Here is a 26,501-nt window from a genome sequence, read left to right on the forward strand (position 1 = left end):
GGTTAACCAAGGGGAGAGGGAAGTGGGGAGGGACAAAATAGGGTATGGGATTAACAGACAAACTATTATGTATAAAATACCTAAGCAAGAAGGATATATTGTATAGCACAGGGAAATATAGCCATTATCTTGTGATAACTTATAATGAAGTGTAATCTGCAAAAATACTGAATCACTATGCTGTACACCTGAAAGTAATATAATATTGTAAACCAACTATACTTCAATTTCAGAGAAAAGAAACACTTGGGGAAAACTGAAGAAAAAAAAAAGGGAAACGTTTTATAATTATAAGAGTCAATTTTGGGGGAAGATATACCTATTATAAACATAAAGCACCCAACAACAGAGACCAAAATATGTGAAGCAAAAATTGACAGAATTGAGGGAGAAATAGACAATTCAACCATAATAGACTTCAATTACATCTTCAAGCAGGTAATGTAATAAGCTATATAAATAAAGGATGAAACCACATCATTATCTCAATAGACAAAAAGAACCTGACAAAATCTAACACTCATTCAAGATAAAAAGCTCTTAGCAAACTAGGAATAGAAGAGAACTTCCTCAACCTGATAAAGGGCATCTACAAAAACCCTGTAGTTAACATCATACTTAATGGTCAAAGACCAAATGTTTTCCCACTAGTTCAGGAACAAGACAAGGATGTCTGTTCTCTCTGCTTTATTCCACATTGCAGTGGATGTTCCATCCAGTGCAATCATGCAAAATAAAATAAAATAGAAATAAAGGACATTCTTATTGGAAAGGAAAAAAAAAAACCTTTTTATTCCCAGATGACATGATCCTGTATGTAGAAAATTCTAAAGAATCCACACCAAAAATTATCCCCGGTAGAATAAAAAATTTCATTTAAGTCATAGGATACATGATTAATCTCTATACCAGTATTTATAGACACCAGCAGTGGACGATCTGAAATGAAATTAAGAAATCATTTCCATTTGTAGTTGCATCAAAAATAAATACTTAGGAATAAATTTTACAAGAGAAGGGAAAGATTTATACACTGAAAACTGTAATATCTTGCTGAAAGGAATCCAAGAAGAATAAATAAATGGACAGACATTCTATGTTTATGGATTGAAAGATTCATTATTAAGATAAAAATTTCCTGAAACTGATCTATAGATCCAATGCAACATCTATCAAAATCCTAGCAGACTTTCTTACAGAAATTGACAAATTCACCCTAAAATTTATATGGGAATGCAAAGGACCTAGAAGAGACAAAATAATTTTGAGAAAAAGTACAAAATTGTAGGAGGACTCAGTCTACCTGATTATATAATACTTACTATAAAGCTACATTAAGGAAGACAGTGTTGTATTATCATACACATGTTTTAGCATGTGACATGAGTATACCTGTATGTGTGTATCTCTCTCTCTCTCTATATATATATGTATACACACACATGTATATACATACATATGTACCTTTATGTGTACATATGTGTGTATGATTTATATATATATGTATATGTATATATATATAAAACACATACACAGAAATACTCTTCAGCAATAGAAAGGAACAGAACACCATTATGTACTACAACAGGGATGAACCTCAAAAATGTAATGCCAAATGAAAAGGCCAGATTCAAAAGATCATATATTGTGTGATTTATCAATTTAATGCATTAAAATGTGATAGAAATAGATGATTGGTTGCCTAAGGCTGGGGGTGGCGACTAGTATAAATTGCAACGGGCATAAGAATCCTTCTGGGATGATGAAAATGTTCTAAACCTGAATTGTGGCAATGGCTATACGGCTCATAAATTTATTAAAATTCACTGAGTTGCGGACTTAAAAGGATGAATTTTATGATATGTAAATTATAAGCCAATAAAGCTGTTTAAAAATAATTTTCCGATTGCTTGGCGTGTAACTTGCACTGAATTTTTAAAAATAACAGCTTTCTTGAAATATAATTCACATATCATACAGTCATCTATTTAAAGGGTACAGTTTAATAGTTTACTAGTTTTTAGTATATTTACAGAGTTGTGCAATAATCACCTAAATCAACTTTAGAATTTTTCCTCAGCTTTCCCCCAAATCCCACACCCATTAGTAGTCACTCCTCTTTTCACCTGCTGCCACCCCAGCCCTAGGCAACCACAGATCTATTTTCTGTCTCTACAGATTTGCCTCTTCTGGATATTTCATATAAATGCAATAATACAATATGTGTTCTTTTGTGACTGGCTTCTTTCACGGAGCATCATGTTTTTAAGGTTCATTTATGTTGTAGTGTATATCAGTACTTCATTCCTTTTTACGGACATATAATATTCCATTGTATGGATATAGCACCTTTTATGTATGCATTCATCACCTGATAGATGTTTAGGTTGTTTCCACTTTTGGGCTACTATGAGTAATGCTGCTTTGAACATTTGTATACAAGTTTTTGTGTGTGCGCATGTTTCATATCTCTTGGGCGTATACCTAGGAATGAAATTGTTGAGTCATACGGTAACTCTATGTTTAACATTTTGAGGAATTCCCAGACTGTATTCCAAAGTGGCTGCAACATTTTACATTCCCACCAGCAGTGTATGAAGGTATTTCTCCACATCCTATCCCACACTTCTAATTGACAGTCTTTTTGATTATAGCCATCCCATCCTATTGAGAATAAAGTGTTATATCACTGTGGTTCTGATTTGCATTTTTCTGATAGCTGATGGTATTGAACATCTTTTCATGTGCTTATTGGCCATTTATATATCTTCTTTGGAGAAATGTCTATTTAGATCCTTCACCCATTTTTAAATTGGTTCCATTTGTCTTCTTAATGCTGAGTTGTGAGTGTTCTTCATTCTAGATACAAATCCCTTATCAGATCTATGATTCACAAATATTCTCTGCCATATCATGGGTTGTTTTTACACTTTCTTAATGGTGCCCTTCACAGCAAAAAAGCTTTTAATTCTGATAAAGTCCAATCTATCTACGTTTTCTTCTGTAGGTTTTGTTTTCGGTACCATATTGAAGAAACTATTGCCTAATTTAAGGTCATGCTGATTTGAGCCTATGTTTTCTTCTCCAGGTTTTATAGTTTAAGGTCTTACAATTAGGTCTTTAATGCATTTTGAATTAATTTTTGTATATGTGTGAGGTACGGGCCCCTGACTTAAGAAAGATATAAGGACAGAGGTTGAGAGAATTGAGGACCACATTAATAAAACCATCCACTCCCTATGGTGATGGTTGTGGTCATAGCCCAGACTATATGAAAATTTCATGTGTACATGCAGCTAATTTTTTCTGCCCATACCAAGCCATTCGTTCTTAGGCTCCTTCTTTGAAGAAGGAGAACAATCTGGATGTAATGCAGAATAAAAAGGAGGAAATATTTTGCTCAAGGTTCACAGAAAACCAGTGGCAGAGCCAAAAGCAGACAAAAGATCATTGATTTGCAGGTCTCAGTCCCATCCTGTAGCAGGAATACCCCTATTGTCTACTTGCCTTCAATTTAGTATCAGGACCCCTGAGTTGTACATAGCCAACCAACCAGAGGTGATATTTCTCAGCCTTCCTTCAGCTAGATGTGGCCATGTTACTACTGTTAGCCAATAGAATGCAAGATAAGGTGATCTAATTCTGGGTTATATTTTTTTAAAAAAGAAATGGGGGCTTCCCTGGTGGCGCAGTGGTTGAGAGTCCGCCTGCCGATGCAGGGGACGCGGGTTCGTGCCCCGGTCCGGGAGGATCCCACGTGCCGCGGAGCGGCTGGGCCCGTGAGCCATGGCCGCTGAGCCTGTGCGTCTGGAGCCTGTGCTCCGCGACGGGAGAGACCACAACAGTGAGAGGCCTGCGAACCGCCAAAAAAAAAAAGAAAAAAAAAAAAAAAAGAAATGGCTTGCACTCTACTTCCTCTGTCTTCCCATCTTTTCAGGATGGACCTCAGACATGGTATTAGTAAGCTATTTTTTAAAATTAATTAATTAATTAATTTATGGCTGTGTTGGGTCTTCGTTTCTGTGCGAGGGCTTTCTCTAGTTGTGGCAAGCGGGGGTCACTCTTCATTGCGGTGCGCGGGCCCCTCACTATCGCGGCCTCTCTTGCGGAGCACAGGCTCCAGACGCGCAGGCTCAGTAATTGTGGCTCACGGGCCCAGTTGCTCCGCGGCATGTGGGATCTTCCCAGACCAGGGCTCGAACCCATGTCTGCTGCATTGGCAGGCAGATTCCTAACCACTGTGCCACCAGGGAAGCCCCAGTAAGCTATTTTTAATCACATGGATGAAGTATACATACCAGCACAGTTGGTTCTCAACTGTGGCTGAATATAAGAATTTTCTGGGGAGTGCTAATAAAAAGCTGGTGTTTGGATCCCACCCCAGAGACTCTGATGCAATTGTTTGGAGATGCCACCTGGGCATCAGGGTGTTAAAAGCTTCCCTAATGAATCTAATATCTGGCCAAGGTTAAGACCTTTACTCCAGGGCAGTGGTTTGTAAACTTTAGCAAGCATCAGCATTAACTGCAGGGCCCATTAAAACTCAGTTTTTCTCAGGTACCATTCCTAGGTGTCTGATTCAGTAGGTCTGTCGGGGGTAAAACCCAAGAATTTGTATTTTTAACAAGTTCCCAGGTGATGCTGCTGGGCTGGTCCAGGGACATACTTTAAGAACCTGTAGGAGATCTCAAACAAGAAAACTGAGCCCCAGTAGCGGCATGGTCTGTTTTCCCCAAACCACCTGCCTCCCCTATATTATTACTTGAAAAAGAAATAAAAGTTTATTCTGAGCCACAATGGCAGCTTAGCCTGTATCCTAACTAACACACATCCCTTGGATCACAGTGGTTCAACAGGAAGGAAAATACAAGTATAAAAATTTTTTCTCATTTCATGCAAATTCACACACACAATTGAAACCCTCTAGGCTTTAGAAATTTTCCTATGAGAGAAGGATGGCTTGCAACACTGCACTGTTTACAACAGAACCCCTTCCTCGTGGTAACTGGTGAACATAATCCACAGAGTTCTGTTTGGGCAGCACTGTTGAGGCTGGAGGAATTATGATCCAAGCAGGCTAAGTTACTTTCCCCCATTTAAGTCCCAGCCATAGGTGGCTAACCCGAGCCTTCCACGTAAATCTCCTTGGAACCAAACCACAGCAACAATTCTGAATGATGTAGAAAAGCCTTTCTAAATAGCACAGAGGGTGTGGATCCATTACTCCTCTCTCCTCCCCGCTTCACGCACTAATACAAATGGGACTTAAAGCACTCCAGATCTTTCCACTTAATTTTCATGAGAAGACCTTGGGTGTGTGTGACACCAACCTGAATAACTAATGCGTCTTGGGCATCTGTTGGGCCAAGAGTGAAGCTGGGAGGAGCTTACCTACTGGGAAATAAGTTTCAATCCCAAGCTCTTTCTGGCAAAACTCTTTGCTGGTGCATACTTATTTCCTGAAAATTCATAGTATTAACAGGGGATGGTTGGTGGGATTGGATGGCCACAAAATAGAAACTGACGAGCAGAGAAAGGGAAGGAGCTCACCTACCTCACAAACTGGCTGAATAAAGCGGTCGTGTTCCGGATGATCCGGGCAGCCTGGGACTCCTCATGCTGGCATCTCTGCAGTGTTAACCCGTCATCCATGTGGCCTTCCTGATGGAGTATGACCTACCCCAGAGCCAAGGACACCAGTTCCAGGTTACACAGCTGGAGAGTCAACGTTTCTGGCAGTATTTCCCTCATCCCTTGTACTCCTTCTCCCCAGTCAAGTTCCCCACAGGCCCATTTTGAAAGTGGGACATTAACAAAGTTATTTTCCCCATACTCCCTATTGCTGACCTATGACTCATTCCTGAGACACGGTGCTTTGATGAAAATGAAACTTCATGTGTCACTGTGATGTGAGTTACAATAAATTCCTTGGGTCTAGATGGCCAATTTGAAAGGGTGAAAACGTATTTTATGAGAGATTTTTCTCTTAAAATGAACACAAAACCTTATCCTTGGAGATGAGAAAAATCACTTTGTTCAGAGCCTTTTCCTCCAGAGATAAACCAAGAAAGAAGAAAGACAAGTTAAAATAAAACCCTCTACTGGCATCAGGCATGGCTTTCTCTCCTGAATGACAGCTACACCTAATTAGCTGACTGTAGAACTGGGGAAGCAGCTCGAGATGGTAGTTTGCTTCTCATGGAGGCTAGAGAGGGGGTTTGAAAGCCTGGGCCTGGGTATCAGCTGACCTGAGTTCTAATCCTGCTAGGCCACATCCCAGCTGTGTGACCTTGGGCAAACCTCTGCTTTGACTTCACCATCTGCAGGTGTTATTTAGAGGGTTGTTTAGAGGATTCGACGATTTACATGTAAGTCATTTAGCATGTTTCCTAGAATATAAAAGGTACTCGATGCATATCTGTTATAAGGGGAGATATATTACTGATCTCAGATCAGTTGTCTGGAAGCTAGTATACTTATTGCTCACCAGTGACATCATGATAGAATTTTTGGGTGGGGCTGGCATCTTTTGGCGTGGAGGTCAGCTGTTTTTTTCTCTAGAAGGGCCAAATATATACTGTTATTAACTGGGATGGTTTGACTCTGGTTCAAGTCAGGGCCAAATCCTGATTCAAGTTCCTGGCATGGTTTCCTCTGGATGGTGAGTAAGTGAGGGGAGGCCATTTGTAGGTCCTGGGGAAGGGGGATGGGGGTCAGTCGGTCTCTATGACAATGAAATATGTGGCTCTAAAAATATCCTGAGAATAAGGATTTTTGTTATCTCATTTTTAGCACGAAGAAACAACTTATTTTCCTTTCCACGTGAAAATCTCTTCCTTATTTTTATTCTTCTGAAAGCATATCCTGATTTAATGAATTCACACAAGAAGTAGAATGCTGGCTTGTACAAGTTTATGTTCATTTTCGAAAAAAGACCTCTGGCCTCAGTCCCAGCTTTTGGGTCAGTCCCTAAAGACCTTAGGTTTTGCTTGTTCAGATAACACATTCAAACCAGCCAACCAAACAAGAAAGTAATGAGAAATGGGGGAAATGCAGCTGTTAGAATGTTGTTATTATGTATCCTATTGATCGCGGCAGCTCAGGTCCTTCCTAAGGTCCTTTTTCTCTCGGAGGAATTCCATAACCCGAGAGCAGAAGCCCAAGATGGAAAGAAGGTACTTCCTTTAAGGTGAAGTATCATTCGTCAGGTTTTTCACTGTGTCTGTTTCCGATTGGTTTTTCTGAATTCCCATTTTGTTTCATAAAATGCTTAACACAGGTTGGACAATCTTTGTATTTATAGAGGGGAACTTAACTGGCTCCTCGCGAAATGGAGCCGGGCAGCCCTATGAAGGGCTGAGCATCATGGCACCATTTAGAGAGAGCTTCTGGAAGCATCTCCCAAATCCACATGCACATTTCAGCAATTAAATGGACCTCTGGAGTATCGCCAGATGAAAAAGTCAGGGGTAGGCACAATAAATCAACACTGTAAACTGGGATCTCTCCTAGTTGACAGGGTCCTTCAACTGTGTCCCCACCCACACAGAATTACAGCCAAGATCCACAAATTCTACTTTCTTAAATGTCATTCTTATCTTAGTAGGTATGAAAAACTGTGGAAACTCTAGATGATATTATCATACTCTTTAGAGGATTTAATTTTCTTCTCATTGGCTGTTAGGGTAGATGATGGGCCTTTGGCATCGATTTTCAATTTGCCCTTATTTCCAGGGTGCAGCCCTTACTCCTGGGTTAGAGCCCTTTTGGGGATGCAGTTGAAAACCTACTGTATTTTCAGGGGCCGTTCCAGCTTGAGGGACTTCGACTATGGACTATGTCTCCTAGTACTGTCATACTGTCCACATCTCTGCTTTGCTCTTCTCCACCATAGCTGGCACCTTCTGTTCGCTATCTTAGCGTCATACTCTATCCACAGTCAGCTTAAGATGCTAGGGGAAACTGCATATAGAATTTCAGGTTCATGTTTCTATAGTTTCCTCCACTGGGGAATGTGGCCCCTCAAGTCCCAGAAACCTCGACTGACCTTATCACAACTATGTCTCTCCAGCCCGGTGAAACTAACATAAGACCCCACTCCTTGGGCTGCAACTCAGAAAAATGCTGAGGGGAAAGTGGTGATAAAGGAGGAACTCACCTTAGTGCACTTACATTCTATTTGGGATCTTTAGTACCCATGTCCTGGGTGCCTTGCTTGTGGAAGCCTTCAAACGGTTTGTTTCTGTGTTTAATCCAGCCTTTATAATTGTTGGCAGAGGAAGGGCTGGGTTCATACAAGCTAGTCTTTGTGGCCTCTTACTTATTCTATTTTCTACCTCCTCTTTGTAATTTTATTTTCCCTTTCTGGATATTTTCCTGGTACATTTCACTTTATACAAAAATAAGCTATTTATTACTTTATGGTTTCCTCCCAACCTCCTTTCTTACAATAACCAGCATTCTGGGAAACTTTTCATCACCTCCCATTAGGCTGACATATAGAAAACACAGTGTACAGTGCTTCCTAGAACCTTATTATGGGACTCCTTGGCTACCCAAACCCATGTTTTGTTAAGGGTTTTCAAAAAAAAAAATTATCACGCCTGGAGCATCTATTTTCTGGTTCCTATCAAAAGAAACTCTATTATGGCAATTGACTTTCTGGAAAAAAGATGTTGTATGTATCCAAGCCAGATTTCCCACTGTAGCAGGCTGTGACAGACCACTCAGATCTGCATTCATTCTCTGGGAATACAGTATCATTCCACGGTATCTCCTATTTCTGCACGTTGGTTCCTGTGCGCTTGTTATCATGCTATCTGCCTTTTTCTTTGTGGAGATTCTATTTAGTCTGTATATTATGAAAACTGCATAATAACCCAAGTATCCACTTAAATGAAAGGCGCAATGATGTGGATACTCCCAAAACAGCATACCACCAAAAGTCATTTAGTTCAGGTTTTAGAGCACATGGAACATATTCTACCCTCTCCTCACAGATTTGTCATCTATGTAGCTCTTTTTTTCCCCCACTGAATATGAGGTCAGAGTAACCACATTAGGCTACACAATCTGTCACAGAAATAACTCTTCAGAATAGTAAGAATAGTAAGAAGTAAACATACATCATGTTCACCTGATTCTCACAATCACTTCTCTTGCCTAGTTGCTTCCAGCCTTTCTAACCCCTCACCTTTCTTTTCAGAGGTCCCAGGCGGGATGTCTTGGCATCTTGTGCTTTGTAGGTCACCCAGAGACCACTGGCTATATGTTGGACAAAGCAGACAGAGTCTCCGTACTTGATTTCTGGGACTCCCATGCCCTCTATATCTCGCTTGTGACTGGAATCCAGTTTCTCCTTGATTTCCTATTTCACAGAAAATGAAACAAAGGTAGGCATGTCTGATTAAATAGAAATGCAACGTATAAAGCAAGTCATCTGTGCAGAATTTGTAAGCCAGGGAACCGATTACCAGTATAATCATGATGTGCCTGTCCAAGCCAGGACTGCAGAAAGGCTTGCTTCCTCTATCTGCTGCTAATTGTAAAATCAATGGATTTCAAGTTTTGGCTACTTTAGTGATTATTCAATCACTCTTTGGTTCTGGTTTTATATAATTGTCCATTATATTTTCTACTTTCTTCATCCCGACTTAGATGCTTTAATAACTAACGCTTTACTGGCCAAATAACTTATTGTATTGTAACTTATTGTATCTTCCATGATTTTAATGGTTATGTTATATAAACGCCCTGACTCAGAGCTTTAAATATATCTGTTAAAATCATAAATATGGAGACAGAACCAAGATGGCGGAGTAGAAGGACGTGCTCTCACTCCCTCTTGCGAGAACACCAGAATCACAACTAGCTGCTGGATAATCATCGACAGGAAGACATTGGAACTCAACAAAAAAGATACTCCACATCCAAAGACAAAGGAGAAGCCACAATGAGATGGTAGGAGGGACGCAATCACAGTAAAATCAAATCCCATAACTGCTGGGTAGGTGACTCACAGACTGGAGAACACTTATACCAGAGAAGTCCACCCACTGGAGTGAAGGTTGTGAGCCCAATGTCAGGATTCCCAACCTGGGGGTCCGGCAATGGGAGGAGGAATTCCTAGAGAATCAGACTTTCAAGCCTAGTGGGAATTGACTGCAGGACTTTGACAGGACAGGGGGAAACAGAGATTCCACCCTTGGAGGGCACACACAAAGTAGTGTGCACAAGGGGACCCAGGGGACGGAGCAGTGACCCCAGGGGAGACTGAACCAGACCTACCTGCTAGAGCTGGAGGGTCTCCTGCAGAGGCGGGGGGTGGCTGTGTGGCTGTGGCTCACCGCAGGGACAAGGACACTGGCAGCAAAAGTTCTGGGAAGTACTCCTTGGCGTGAGCCTGCCCAGAGTCTGTCATTAGCCCCACCAAAGAGCCCAGGTAGGCTCCAGTGTTGGGGTGCCTCAGGAAAAACAATCAACAGGGAGGGAACCCAGCCCCACCCATCAACAGTCAAGCAGATTAAACTTTTACTGAGCTCTGCCCACCAGAGCAACAGTCAGCTCTACCCATCACCAATCCCTCCCATCAGGAAACTTACACAAGCCCCTTAGATAGCCTCATCCACCAGAGGGCAGACAGCAGAAGCAAGAACTACAATCTTGCAGCCTGTGGAACAAAAACCACATTCACAGAAAGATAGACAAGATGAAAAGGCAGAAGGCTATGTACCAGATGAAGGAACAAGATAAAACCCCAGAAAAACAACTAAATGAAGTGGAGATAGGCAACCTTCCAGAAAAAGAATTCAGAATAATGAGAGTGAAGATGATCCAGGACCTCAGAAAAAGAATGGAGGCGAAGATCGAGAAGATGCAAGAAATGTTGAACAAAGACCTAGAAGAATTAAAGAACAAACAAACAGAGATGAACAATACAATAATTGAAATGAAAACTACACTAGAAGGAATCAATAGCAGAATAACTGAGGCAGAAGAACGGATAAGTGACCTGGAAGACAGAATGGTGGAATTCACTGCCGCAGAACAGATAAAGAAAAAAGAATGAAAAGAAATGAAGACAGCCTAAGAGACCTCTGGGACAACATTAAGCACAACAATATTCGCAATGTAGGGGTGCCAGAAGGAGAAGAGAGAGAGAAAGGACCTGAGAAAATATTTAAAGAGAATACAGTCGAAAACGTCCCTAACACGGGAGAGGAAATAGCCACCCAAGTCCAGGAAGTGCAGCGAGTCCCATACAGGATAAACCCAAGGAGAAACACGCCGAGACACGTAGTAATCAAACTGGCAAAAATTAAAGACAAAGAAAAATTATTGAAAGCAGCAAGGGAAAAATGACAAATAATATGCAAGGGAACTCCCATAAGGTTAACAGCTGATTTCTCAGCAGAAACTCTACAAGCCAGAAGGGAGTGGCATGATATACTTAAAGTGATGAAAGGGAAGAACCTACAGCAAGATCACTCTACCCGGCAAGGATCTCATTCAGATTCGATGCAGAAGTCAAAAGCTTTACAGACAAGCAAAAGCTAAGAGAATTCAGCACCACCAAACCAGCTCTACAACAAATGCTGAAAGAACTTCTTTAAGTGAGAAACACAAGACAAGAAAAGGATCCACAAAAACAAACCCAATACAGTTAAGAAAATGGTCATAGGAACATACATATAGATAATTACCTTAAACGTGAATGGATTAAATGCTCCAACCAAAAGACACAGGCTTGCCAGTGGATACAAAACAAGACCCATATATATGCTGTCTACAAGAGACCCACTTCAGACCTAGGGACACATTCAGACTGAAAGTGAGGGGATGGAAAAAGATATTCCATGCAAATGGAAATCAAAAGAAAGCTGGAGTAGCAATACTCATATCAGATAAAATAGACTTTAAAATAAAGAATGTTACAAGAGACAAGGATGGACACTACATAATGATCAAGGGATCAATCCAAGAAGAGGATATAACAATTATAAATATATATGCACTCAACAAAGGAGCACCTCAATACATAAGGCAACTGCTAACAGCTATAAAAGAGGAAATCAACAGTAACACAATAATAGTGGGGGACTTTAACACCTCACTTACACCAATGGACAGATCATACAAACAGAAAATTAATAAAGAAACACAAGCGTTAAATGACACAATAGACCAGATAGATTTGACTGATATTTATAGGACATTGCATCCAAAAACAGCAGATTACACTTTCTTCTCAAGTGCACACGGAACATTCTCCAGGATAGATCACATCTTGGGTCACAAATCAAGCCTCAGTAAATTTAAGAAAATTGAAATCATATCAAGCATCTTTTCTGACCACAATGCTATGAGACTAGAAATGAATTACAGGGAAAAAAACGTAAAAAACACAAACACATGGAGGCTAAACAATACACTACTAAGCAACCAAGAGATCACTGAAGAAATCAAAGAGAAAATCAAGAAATTCCTAGAAACAAATGACAATGAAAACATGACAATCCAAACCCTATGGGATGCAGCAAAAGCAGTTCTAAGAGGGAAGTTTATAGCTATACAAGCCTACCTCAAGAAACAAGAAAATTCTCAAGTAAACAATCTAACCTTACACCTAAAGGAACTAGAGAAAGAACAACAAACAAAACCCGAAGTTAGCAGAAGGAAAGAAATCACAAAGATCAGAGCAGAAATAAGTGAAATAGAAACAAAGAAAACAATAGCAAAGATCAATAAAACTAAAAGCTGGTAGCTTTTAGCGAGACTCATCAAGAAAAACAGGGAGAGGACTCAAGTAAATAAAATTAGAAATGAAAAAGGAGAAGTTACAACAGACACCGCAGAAATACAAAGCTTCCTAAGAGACTAGTAAAAGCAACTCTATGCCAATAAAATGCACAACCTGGAAGAAATGGACAAATTCTTAGAAAGGCATAACCTTCCAAGACTGAACCAGGAAGAAACAGAAAATATGAACAGATCAATCACAAGTAATGAAATTGAAACTGTGATTAAAAATCTTCCAGCAGGGCTTTCCTGGTGGCGCAGTGGTTGAGAGTCCGCCTGCCGATGCAGGAGACACGGGTTCGTGCCCTGGTCTGGGAAGATTCCACGTGCCACGGAGCGGCTAGGCCAATGAGCCATGGCCACTGAGCCTGCAGGTCTGGAGCCTGTGCTCCACAACGGGAGAGGCCACAGCAGTGAGAGGCCCGTGTAACGCAAAAAAAAAAAAAAAAAAAAAAAAAATCTTCCAACAAACGAAAGTCCAGGACAAGATGGCTTCACAGGTGAATTCTACCAACCATTTAGAGAAGAGCTAACACCCATCCTTCTCAAATTCTTCCAAAAATTTGCAGAGGAAGCAACACTCCCAAACTCATTCTATGGGGCCAACATCACCCTGATACCAAAACCAGACAAAGATACTACAAAAAAAGAAAATTACAGACCAATGTCACTGATGAATATAGATGCAAAATTCCTCAACAAAATACTAGCAAACAGAATCCAACAACACATTAAAAGGATCATACACCACAATCAAGTAGGATTTATCCCAGGGATGCATGGATTCTTCAATATACGCAAATCAATCAATGTGATACACCATACTAACAAACTGAAGAATAAAAGCCATATGATCATCTCAATAGATGCAGAAAAAGCTTTTGACAAAATTCAACACTCATTTATGATAAAAACTCTGCAGAAAGAGGGTAGAGAGGGAACCTACCTCAATATAATAAAGGTCATGTACGACAAACCCACAGTGAACATTATTTTCAATGGTGAAAAACTGAAAGCATTTCCTCTAAGATCAGGAATGAGATAAGGGTGTCCACTCTCACCACTATTATTCAACATAGTTTTGGAAGTCCTAGCCATGGCAATCAGAGAAGAAAAAGAAATAAAAGGAATACAAATTGGAAAAGAAGAAGCAAAACTGTCACTGGTTGCAGATGACATGATACTATACATAGAGAATCCAAAAAATGCCACCAGAAAACTATTAGAGCTAATCAACGAATTTGGTAAAGTTGCATGATACAAAATTAATGCACAGAAATCTCTGGCATTCCTATACACTAATCATGAAAAATCTGAAGGAGAAATTAAGGAAACACTCCCATTTACCATTGCAACAAAAAGAATAAAATACCTAGGAATAAACCTACCTACAGAGACAAAAGACCTGTATGCAGAAAACTCTAAGACACTGATGAAAGAAATTAAAGATGATACCAACAGATGGAGAGATATACCATGTTCTTGGATTGGAAGAATCAATATTGTGAAAATGACTATACTACCCAAAGCAATCTACAGATTCAATGCAATCTGTATCAAATTACCAATGTCATTTTTTACGGAACTAGAACAGATCATCTTAAAATTTGTATGGAGACACAAAAGACCCTGAATAGCCAAAGAAGTCTTGAGGGAAAAAAATGGAGCTGGAGGAATCAGACTCCCTGACTTCAGACTATACTACAAAGCTACAGTAATCAAGACAATATGGTACTGGCACAAAAACAGAAACATAGATCAATGGAACAAGATAGAAAGCCCAGAGATAAACCCATGCACCTACAGTCAACCAATCTATGAGAAAGGAGGCAAAGATATACAATGGAGAAAAGACAGTCTCTTCAGTAAGTGGTGCTGGGAAAACTGGACAGCTACATGTAAAAGAATGAAATTAGAACACTCCCAAACACCATATACAAAAATAAACTCAAAATGGATTAGAGACCTAAGTGTAAGACCAGACACTACAAAACTCTTAGAGGAAAACATAGGAAGAACACTCTTTGACATAAATCACAGCAAGATCTTTTTTGATCCACCTCCTAGAGTAATGGAAATAAAAACAAAAATAAACAAATGACACCAAGTGAAACTTCAAAGCTTTTGCACAGCAAAGGAAATCATAAACAAGATGAAAAGAGAGCCCTCAGAATGGGAGAAAATATTTGCAAACGAATAAACGGATTAATCTCCAAAATACATAAACAGCTCATGCAGCTCAATATTAAAGAAACAAATAACCCAATCCAAAAATGGGCAGAAGACCTAAGTAGACATTTGTCCAAAGACGACGTACAGATGGCCAAGAAGCACATGAAAAGCTGCTCAACATCACTGATTATTAGAGAAATGCAAATCAAAAGTACAATGAGGTATCACCTCACACCAGTTAGAATGGGCATCATCAGAAAATCTACAAACAACAAATGCTGGAGAGGGTGTGGAGAAAAGGGAACCCTCTTGCACTGTTGGTGGGAATGTAAATTGATACAGCCACTCTGGAGAACAGTATGAAGGTTCCTTAAAAAACTAAAAGTAGAATTACCATATGATCCAGCAATCCCACTACTGGACATATACCAAGAGAAAACCATAATTCAAAAAGACACATGCACCCCAATGTTCATTGCTGCACTATTTACAATAGCCAAGTCATGGAAGCAACCTAAATGCCCATTGACAGGCAAATGGATAAAGAAGATATGGTACATATATACAATGGAATATTACTCAGCCATAAAAAGGAACGAAACTGAGTCATTTGTTGAGACGTGGATGGACCCAGAGACTGTCATACATAGTGAAGTAAGTCAGAAAGAGTAAAACAAATATCGTATATTAATGCATGTATGTGGAACCTAGAAAAATGGTGCAGATGAACCGGTTTGCAGGGGAGAAGCTGAGACACATATGTAGAGAACAAACGTATGGACACCAAGGGGGGAAACCGCGGTGGGGTGGGGATGGTGGTGTGCTGAATTGGGTGAGTGGGACTGACATGTATACACTGATGTGTATAAAATTGATGACTAAAAAGAACCTGCAGTATAAAAAAACAAACAATCAAACAAACAACGAATACTAAACTTTCTTTGGGTTATTTTTATGGAAATATGTTAATATAAATGTTTCACACATTACATGAAATTTCTAATAATCTTATATGTTCTGGTATAATGTTATAAGTCATAATTCTAGTTATTACTTTAAAATGTATATCTCAGAAATAACTAAAAAAAAAATCATATAAGTATCTTTCACAGAAATCAGCAGAGGAAACAGACTCTTGGAGAAGGTCAGGAGCTAGTCCCATGCAGTAATTGTTGTATTAGTTTTTTATGGCCTCCTCAGTTGTGTGTTAGTCAATGGGTTTCATTCTTCAATTGCCACAGTTTCACGAAACTTACTGTCTAGTATGGAAAAAGGAGTTGCTTGTGCACCAGGTGTCCACTTGGTGATAACCTGAGGTGCCTGTCACAGAGTGACTCAGGAAGTGGACTGGTAACTCTGTCCCCTTCTCATCAATCAGGGCCTCTGTATGGTTCTACCCTATTTCCATTTCTTCTCTACATCTTGTGTTAAATTGCTCATTTGTAGAAGCCATCAGCTAGGTGGCATTTTGCATTTTTACAGAATAAAAATGTAGCACCCTGTTCCCTCCGCTGTGCCAACTTTACTCTCATTCTGAATGATGGAAAAACAGGAACTCGTGCACTAAGCTCTTCTCACGTGTAAGGCAGTGCCCTAAGTTCCTTACGTACACTAACTCTTCATAACGGCCTCGGATGTAGCTACAAATATTATCCCAGTTTTACGGAGGAGAAAATGAAGGTCCAGAGAAACAAGAAATTTGTCCAAGGTCATTTAAGAAGTAGTGAAAGAGCCAAGATTTAAACCAGGAAGTCCAACTCCAGAGACTGTGCTCTTCCGATGGCCCCAAACTCCTACTCACCCTTTAATACCCTGCTCAGGTGCCACCTTCTCTGTGAAGGCGGAGTTAGTCTCTCCTGCTGTATTTCCCCAGCACAGTCTCATCCCTCTATTGAGTACTTAGCACATCACAATGTAAACGTGCTTGTTTAAATGATACTTTCCTTATGCCAGGTTATAAGAGAATGAAGGGCATGGGCCAGATGACAATTAATTTTGGATTCCTAATACAGAGAATTACCAATTACTTAACAAACATAAATTGAAGGAACAAATATATATAGCTGAGTAATTTTTTTCCTTCAAATATATATATAATTTTTCATTTCAGCTCCTAGTTCTTTCCTTGAAATCTTCATAAAAGCAAAATTAGTTATTTTGCACACATTTAAGGATCATTTTGAGCAATGTTAATATATTGCAGGAACATTCTTATTTTAAATATATGTTGAAACACCGGCTGGATTGTTAAATATGACTTATTTCTCAAAATGAACATTTCCAAAGGAACTTATTTCTGATTTTATAACAAAAGTCAGTGGGAAAATAGAATTTGATATTTTAGGATTCTTAATAGGCAAGTGGTCAAAAATGCATTTATTCTATAAAACAATGGATATTTGATTTTCGTTTCAAAAATATCCAGAGTTCTATAGACACTCAAGCCAGTAGGTGGATTTAAAATACAGCAAAGTTTTCATCTCTAGCCTGCTCTCTAACCATAGGCAATGCAGCAAAATAAAAATATTACACGCTGCAGCTGTTAAATATGAATAATTACACTGGTTACCAAGAGCTCATAGTTAAAATAGCACATATTCCCCAATGATCAGTGACTATGGTCATTTCACTTGTTTTATCACTTTTCATTGATTTAAATATGACTTTGCCAAAAATAAAATAAATACTAGGGTTTTTTTTTTAAGAGTCTCTGAAATAAATGGATCATTATTGTTTATAGACGATGGTATCTTTGCTTTTAAAAAATGGCATCAACTCCCAAAGTTCTATGGCTGGCACTACAGGGGCTGCTTGAAATTCAAAAGAAAGACAGAAGCAATAACAACAAAAACTAAAACATACAGACAAACCGACACTAAAGCCAACTCTACTAAACAACGATGACACAGCTTAAAGAAGTGAGAGCATCCCGAGATAGAGAAGTTGGATTTGGCTGACCACAGGTGGGTGAGCTCCTTTTGACTTAAGCCATGAACTAATGCTCCCCTCTCTGTCTTCACTTGAACATGGCCCCAGATGTATTTACTCTACTGCTAGAAATGGAAACTTCCTATACGATGGGGCTATTTCAGTCACTCCCTTTCAATAACTCCCCAATTCCCACAGAACACAATTCCCACTTCTAAAGTTCTTGTATACCACGTGCTTTAACCAAACTGGACTACGTCTCTGTGTCATATCAAGTGTTCCCTCCCTCAGGGCCTTTACTGACATTACACTTCCTGCTTGGAATGCCCCTACTTCATCTCTGTATCTTTTCATCTTATCCAGCAAGCCTTTTGCAGATCCACCTGTGCATTTTCTCTGATCTCATGGCACCTCCCTTCCACCCTCTCAAGACTCTTTACCATCTTCTGCAATACGAATCCTTTGCTGGTACACTTCCCGTCCCCTGTCTCCAAGGGCAAGACTGAGATTTGTTTGTCTTTACACTTCGCACAATGCTCTGCCTAGGTTGCAAATAATTTGTTTTATTGGTCTGTGAGCATCAATTTATCTGTTTATCTGCATCAACCTCCCCTACGTTAGATCATGAGTGGATTCCAAGAAGGAACAGGTTACTTGGCCTAATAATGTGTTGAAGGGTAATAATAATCATTACCCCTTGTCTCCACTGAGAGTTTACAAGGAAATGGTTGTGACCACATCATTATTGTCACATAAGTATGTATTTAGTTTAGATGATAAGCTGCTGCTCTCCAGATTGATTTAAAACTTCTAGAAGGACACGAAAGGGAACTGGAACTACTATTCGTTTAGTGCCCACTTTGAGTGAAGTATTTTGCCAAGTGCTTTACAATGACAACACCAACATGTGAATTTACCAAAGACCTACACGGTGATGTGTATTAGACATGACACTTTAAAAACATTTTATCTAAACCTTTCAATGGCCCTGCTGTTTTTATTTCTCCTACTTTATAGATGATAAAACTGAGGCTTGCAGAGTTGGAGTAATTTGCTCAAAGCCCTGTAGCTAGTAAGCAATGGAAGAGAATCCAAAGACAAGTGTAATTCCACAGCCCATTTGTCATTTGAACATAATTTCTTGAATGGTAACTATCAGTACAGTTAAGTATTGATTGTATTAATGTTTATGTGTTTGAATGCTGTTATAAAGAAGAAGTGGAAAATATATGTTATCATTTTGTGAAAAAAATGGCTCTGGGTTCTGAAGTATAAACTTCAGGAGTCATACATACAAACCACTCATGACAACAAGGTGATATGGTTTATATTCAAGGTGCAACTGGAATTTGGAAGAGAGAACAACTCACTCTGCCTGGGGAGCTCGTGATGATTTTATACCAGTTGCCACTTTATGTGAGCTTGGCTAGGAGAAAGAGGAGAGACGGGGAATGCGGAAGGGGTGGACATTCTAAGAAGATGGGTATAGTGTGGCAAGTGGGTGGTGAAGTCCAGAAAGGGACCTGAACAACAAGGACTCTGACTTTATCCTATAGGTGCACGTTTCTCAAACTCACACTGTTCACAGACTTTCTGTGGGAAAAGAGGACTTTGGACAGTATCTTCTTCCAGGAGTCAAAGGGAACATTAGGATAGTATAAAATGGACTCTTATGAGAATAGCAAAAAGAAACAAAACAACCTATTCAACTCTGTTTAACACAGCATTTTACTTAAAAAAAATTTTTTTCCCATAGAATTATTGTTTGGAACACCTCTTGGAAAAAGCTAGCATAGGTAATGGGAATCCGTTGAGAATTTTAAGTGAGGGATAACACAAGGGTTGCATCTTAGAACAATTGTTCCAGCAGCAATGTGAATGACGGATTGAAAAGAAACAAAGGCATAGAGATGGACGAGTTTTAGCTATGGTATTAGAAATCTAGCACGATATCTGGCACAGAGTAGGTCCTAATTCGTGTTTATTATTAGAGTGAAATTTGCTGCATTTGACATATTGAAGCCACCTACATTCACAGAGGACAAAAAAGTACCTTTCCAAAAGACAGGAAACAATGAAAAAAGATTCAGAGGAAAAGGAGATATGGGAAGATGGGCCCCATTCATGGATGCTGGGGTCAGCCATCAATAAAGTGCTGGTGAGACCACTCCTTCGTAAAAGTCGCAGGAGAAACCTTGAGAAATCACCTTTAGGTTCACTTCTCCACCAATACAGTCCCCTTCTGCATTTCTGATCTCGAATGGGAGGTCTTAGAATGGCCTTAAAAAAACTGCACGCTGCAGGATACTGCAAGGAGCCTGGCTGGCCCCAGGGCTGGCTGCAGAGCCTCTGCTGGGTGGGAAGCCAATGACAGATCCTCTGCCATTTCCAGCACGCTAGGGGAGCAGGCCTGTCCGGCTCGTTAGGGAAGGTGCATTTCGTAAGCAGGGGTCACTGTGCTGGGCTCTTTCCTCCGTCTTTCTCATCAATCCCTCCCTACATGATCACCTTCAGGTAGGCCGCACTCCTGCCATTTCATGGATAAGGAAACACTCTCTTAGGTCATCTTCCTGGTCTCATTTAATCCTCATAACAATCCTTCGGGACATACTTCTTCACTCTCGTGTTTTACAAAAAGAGACAGGAAGACTGAACAGCATATGGTGGAGCCAGGATTCAAAGCCAGGTTTCCTCCACTTCAAAGCCCAGGGTTCTCCTTGACTGCCTCTCTATCTGGTCCACTTTGAACAACCAAGTCTTGGGAAACTGTCGAGTTAAATTTTAAAAATGCTTTGTAGATTCCATTTAAAATGAAACTGCAGGAGGTGGTGCTGTCTTGGGATGATTGAATCTCAAGGTCCTTGTTTTCTTCTTTCCCCTTCCCTCCTTTCCTTCATACCCTCTCTTTCCCCAACTGAGAACTTGGTGAGGAAATGGACAGAGCCAGTAAGGGGACAGGCGCAAACAGCACTACCTCAGTGCTTGCGATTTCACAGAGGGATGCTGGGAGCCCCGCTGCCCTCTTGTTTCGGGCGGGGCCGCTGAGGTTAAAATGCTCAAGAGGATCCCGTCTACAGGGATGCTTTCCACTCACAGCAGAGAGAGCAGTGGGCAGTTTTTAAAGGGGAAGTCATGTTTGGCCAAGAACACAGATCTTAACATACAGTAGATATGTGATAAATGTTGACTGAATTGAATTGGATGTTTTTATACACTGAGGAAAAATTTCCTCCAACTGAGAACAGTGATAGCTGCCTGCCTTTATGTAACAAAGGAGGCAAAATGTGAGACGATCTCAATCACTCAAAACTTACGGTAGAGTCATTAAAAGTAGCCATAAAATAAATGGTTTCATATAATAAGGCTTGCTTTAACATTAGTAATTCACCCTTCCCTGAAGGGAACTGAGTGTTATACACTGACGTGGAGACATGACATCTAAATAGACGGTCTTGCTGTGCCAGAGTAAATATTAAATCGCATTACCCGACAATCCTTGGGGCATGGCCTTGCAATGTCAAGACCACGGGAAAATGATGTGAGATCAAGTTCACAGAAATTTGACTTCGATGTTCAAACGAATGAATGTCTCTCCTTAAGTGTTTATAGGGGTTGTGTTATGATCGAAAATGATTACACAATGATGAGAAAATCTATGAAGAGGATGGAGGTTAAAATGGAATGGGTTTCACTCTGTATGAACCTATGACCTCATTTATGTATCCCTTCAGCAAGCAATGCTCAAACTTACTACATGCTACACACTGTGTGGGGTGCAGAGGTACAGAAAGGGCTGGGGGCATGTGATCCAGGAGCTCCCCGTCGAGTGAGTGGTGACTGTAATGGAATCGTGAACAGGGCCCTGCTGGAGGGAAGGGGAAGGGCCTTCTTCCTGTGAGGGGCACTTGACATTTGTCGGAAAGATGCGGAGGAGTTCGCTGATGACGGTACATGGAGGGTTAAAAGGGTACAGGTTTAGCGATGAGAAAAGATAACACGTTCAAAGACGATACGTACTTCGTATGCTAGAGCTCAAGGCAAGCGTGAGCTGGTGGCCAGTGATACCATGGAAGGGCGGGCAGGGGTCGGCCCTTAAAGCATCTTTTATGACAGACTTCAAATGAGCTGCAACTAGATTAAGAATTGTGTTCAAGGTTCCACAGTGGGTAGATGGGAGTCAAGGCCAGATCTAGGTGACTTGGAAGCCGTGTTCTACCTTACGCGCTACCCCTTCCAGATTAAGGGAATAGGTGCGATGCTGTGATTCGGAGCCCTCAGTACTTCCCAGGCCTCCAGTTTGATTTGGATCCCCCGCTGAAGGAGAGGAATGCAAGCTCTGACCGAGATCCCATTCTGCTCATTCACATAGTTTGCTCAGAGACCACAGTTTGATTCCATCTGAGCCAGGCCAGGTCAATGACTGCGGCCGATGCTCGGACTTGACCCCCAACCCAGCAAGGTTCAGTCACGCCCCCGTCCCGTCATGCGGATACAAGATTCACAGGGGCACCTGCCATCTTCCTCGTAAGGACAGTTTGCTGAGGATATGAACACACACCTGCGGCCGACCTAGGGCCCCCGGTCGTGCAGTCATAGCTGTCACGGGCTCGTGCAGCCTGACAGGAAACGTGGGGCGGGAAGCCCATCACTGCCGGTGACTCAGAGCCCAGCGTCCTCCCAGAACATAGGAGCCTAAATCGTGCTCCTTTCGGGAGTCTCTTCTCCTGTTCTCCAGATTCTCCAGCATACAGAGAAGATCAGAGGAATAGCCCCACTCAACCCCATTCAGTGAGGCACAAAGGACACACTATCTCCCCCTCTCAACCTTCCCACTGAGTCCCCCCAAACCCTGTGCCACCACCCAGGTCCTGACACGCTATTTCAGACCCCTGTCTGCCGTCTGCTCCATCACCTAACACCTGGTACAGGTGAGAGCTGGCAAGACAACTCAGAGCCTTCCCACTGTTGAAAATCGGAGCCACAAATCTGTCTGCTGGGGAACACTGTTCCCCAGTGAGGGGAAGCACAGTGGAGAGTGTACTTAAGGAAGAGAGCCTGCACCAAGTAAGGTAAAAGTACATGTACTAAGGAGGAGTCTGGAGGCCCAGAGAAATCAAGGCATCTCTAGAGTTCTTCCCCAGGAGCTCTTTGGATCGTGGACGGCAGAACTCCATGTTCCCACATGTTCTTCCTTCCCGTGCAGCTTCACCGTTAAGATGCCCAATGCCCTGTCCACACAATGTCCCAAGGAAGCTCCGATCTCCTGGGGGATGCAGCCTTATGTTGGCCTGACACGGAGACTAGGTCACTTTAATTTCAGTTCCTTTCAAGTTAAAATGAAGGTAGCCGGACTGAACACTGCTGCACTGAGAGGTATTTAAACCTCCAACGTTGTGATGCCAATGAAATGCAACCACATTGCCAAGTGCACAGGACAATGTGACTCACGGGTGACTTTTCATCCAGCTCTGCTATGCTGGCAGCCCCCTGGTACCATGATGCCTCTCAGCCATCAGCTGCTGGCCTCCCTGTGCATGGAAACTGGGGGACTTGCGGAGATGAGGAATGAGCTTTTGGAGGGTAAAATGTGCTCACAGGCTGGCAGTGGTGCCGAGTAGAAGGAATGTTATGAGGACTCTCCGGGGTACTCTGAGCTTGTTTGGCTTCCCGCAGAGGCCACAACACAGGGCTGAGCCATACTCCACGAGGACAGGCCAAGAAAGGAACGGAATGCAAGAGTCCCCTTGGAGCAGGATCCCGCCAGCTGCCTGGAAGGCCACCTGATTCTTCTGCTGTCACAAGAGAAGGCTCCTTCTGCAGTGGTAAAGACCTCAGTGTCAGGGTTCGTCCCAGGGCTGAGGAGACTGGGGTAGAACGCTCAAATAAGGGACAAGCCAAGCTGGCATCTTAGAAAGGTATTTACATGGTCACCAGCTATGATGAGTCACTTCTTACTTTCCACCCCTCCCGACCCTCCCACACCTGCTCTCCCCGCCCACTTCATGTCCAAGTTGTCTCGAGGACTTTTCTGTTGCTTTGTTTCACTGCTCCTTTTAGCCAGTTGCAATGTCCTAACACACCTCCTGGAGGCCAGAATGTTTTATTCCATGGTCATCAACTTGAATTTAAAATCCTTCTTGTGTTGAGAATCTTAAAAAAAAACAAAAGCGAGGGTAACATGAAGGAGATGAGCTCCGAAAACCAGAATGAAGTCAAGGAGCTAACGTGCCATTGGAAGAGAAGCAGACAGAAGGAGATGCTTGAATGGAACTGATGGCAGGAAGCTCTCATTTCTTAAGGTTTGAACCATGGGTGTAGGAAAAGCCTAACTCTGATACAGGGCAACTAGGGGAGAAAAATCTCTGTGCCAGAGATTCTCTGCCTAAAAATACTTCAGGACCATAAAAGGAGGGAAAAAAAGGAGTGTGACTCCTTGCTTCAAGGAAGACAGTGCTGAAAGACCGGCCTCTCTGATTCATTATGAAGCAGAGATGTCCCGCAGGAATGCAGCTGTCAGCTTGACACCGAGTCCTACATGAACGGAATCATCAATAAGCCTTTACTGAAATCGTGTTGAGAACACAAATCAAGATCTATTTCTGGAAAAGAGCAAAGAAGAATGAAGCTAGAGATGAAGTTCCCTACGGAGATGCTGAGCTGTCCTCTTAGGAGGTGCAGGCTCCCTGACAACTATGCGTATGTTGGGCACAGCCCTTCTCATGCTTGGCTAATCTTTCCAGAACAATCATAAAGTAACAGAGCACCGAACTGTCTGTCAGAAGCTAGCTCCGTGTGCAATTCCGACCATCCAACTAGATCCAGCTCTGAGTTACGCAGAGTCAAAACCTGGCTGACCGTTAAAGACAAAGGTTTCAAAAAATATTTGTCTCTCCACACACCAAGTGGCAAAGCTACATGTTTGGGGTTAACATGGTGACCACAGAATTCACTCTTAAAGAAGGCTGGGGATGGACAGGCCAGAGCTAAGAGATCTGGAGAGAACAGACGACCTGGGAAGAGGAACTAGTAACTCTGTATAATATAAATAACTGCAAGACGATGTCGTGTCCAGAATTACACCTTCTCTGCATCTTTCTGAAAGAAATCACTTCCTTGCTTTAGCTAAATGTAGCGCTGAAACTTATGCCTCCGTGTTACCCTGCTTTATGGGGAGTGAAGCATATGACTTAAAAGTACTAAAAACAATTCAGAACATGTTTAACAACAACAGTATTTTCCATTAGCCTCTGAGCGACACTGTCCCTTCCTGTGAACATTTTTGTTTTCTAGGGCTTTCTACTTTCCTTTAAAGTTTTTCCCTCCTAAGACTTCAACCTTCAACCCAGGTAAGCATTCCTCTATGAACTCAATTCAAAAGATAAGAGAACAAAGTGTTTATCATAGGTCTCATTTCCAATTCCATTTTGTTCCAGCCTACTTTATTTTTCAGTCACCGTTCTACCTGGAGGTTTCAGAGCTTTCACTTTGAGAACGAGGTCGAAGTCCACCTCACCTTTGATGCTCGGAAAGAGAAGGCTGTGGACTTGGTGTCTGATTTTCCCCGGTCTTGCAGTATAAGGCCTTGGTCCTCTGTCAAGGCCAGGTAGTGGCCTGTGGTGAGATGCCGAAGTCGGAAAGCCTGGCCCCATCTGATGTTACTGCCGCTCCAACTGGGCAGATGAAACAGACAAGAAATTGCATTTACACAAAAATCAGTCCTTTTCAATATTTACCCTGTGCTTTTTCACACAGGCCTTCTGGGGTTCATCCCCTGACTCCTGGCTTGCTCTAGGATTGCATGCCTGCCTACAACTCAGCATGGTGTTCTCTAATGAACTCTCTTAAGATCACCAACAAGGAACATGGTCCTGGGGGCAGGTCAGTGGTTTAATGGAACTGGAAGTCCCAAGCTTCCAATTTTTCCTTCACTCCGCTGAAGTGTCTTGATGCCAAAACCACAAAAAAAAGAAAAAAAAAAAAAAAAAAAGGGAAGCTTGCCATTTTAGAGAAACTTATTCCTGGGAAAGTAAAGCATTTCCAAATGTGCCACCTCAATTCAAGCATTTTACTACCACCACTGATTTGAAAAGAGATACACACCCCTATGCTCACTGCAGCATTATTTACAATAGCCAAGATATGGAAGTAACCTAACTGTCCATCAATAAAGAAAATGTGCCGTATACACATACACAATGGAATACTAGTCAGCCATCAAAAAGGATGAAATTGTGCCATTTGCAACAACATGGATGGACCTTGAGGGTATCATCCTAAGTGAAATAAATCGGACTGGGTAAGACAAACACCATATGATTTCACTCATCTGTGGAATCTGAAAAACAAAACAAATGAGCAAACAAAGAAAACAACATAAATTTCATAGATACAGAGAGTAGACTGGCAGTTGTGAGAGAAGGCAGGTTGGGGAGGTGGGAGAAGTGAGTAAAGGGGAGTAAGAGGTACAAAGTTCCATGGTCCTGCATCAAAAGGCTGGCATTCAACAAAAGTCATGTTAAGTGTTAGGGTAGGACTTATGCACCGAGTAATCTGTATCTAATTTATCCTTTCAGTTAGAACAAAATGTTTCAGGAATACACGTA

At 41.4% G+C, this 26,501-nt stretch overlaps 1 protein-coding gene across 6 annotated transcripts in view; it reads right to left on the reverse strand.

Annotated features, from left to right (window-relative positions):
• The window catches only part of RYR3 (ryanodine receptor 3), a 553,937-nt gene that overhangs the window by 263,621 nt on the left and 263,815 nt on the right, over window positions 1-26,501 (reverse strand). For all 6 annotated transcript variants that reach the window (XM_067742171.1, XM_067742163.1, XM_067742181.1 and 3 more), the window contains exons 10-12: window positions 25,412-25,568; window positions 9,194-9,367; window positions 5,555-5,676 (exon numbers count right to left, since the gene is read on the reverse strand). In XM_067742171.1, coding sequence (XP_067598272.1) covers window positions 5,555-5,676; window positions 9,194-9,367; window positions 25,412-25,568 — 453 coding nt within the window. The remainder of the gene's footprint in view (window positions 1-5,554; window positions 5,677-9,193; window positions 9,368-25,411; window positions 25,569-26,501) is intronic.

This window comes from Pseudorca crassidens, chromosome 1 (assembly GCF_039906515.1).
Source record: "Pseudorca crassidens isolate mPseCra1 chromosome 1, mPseCra1.hap1, whole genome shotgun sequence".
Lineage (NCBI taxonomy): Eukaryota > Metazoa > Chordata > Mammalia > Artiodactyla > Delphinidae > Pseudorca > Pseudorca crassidens.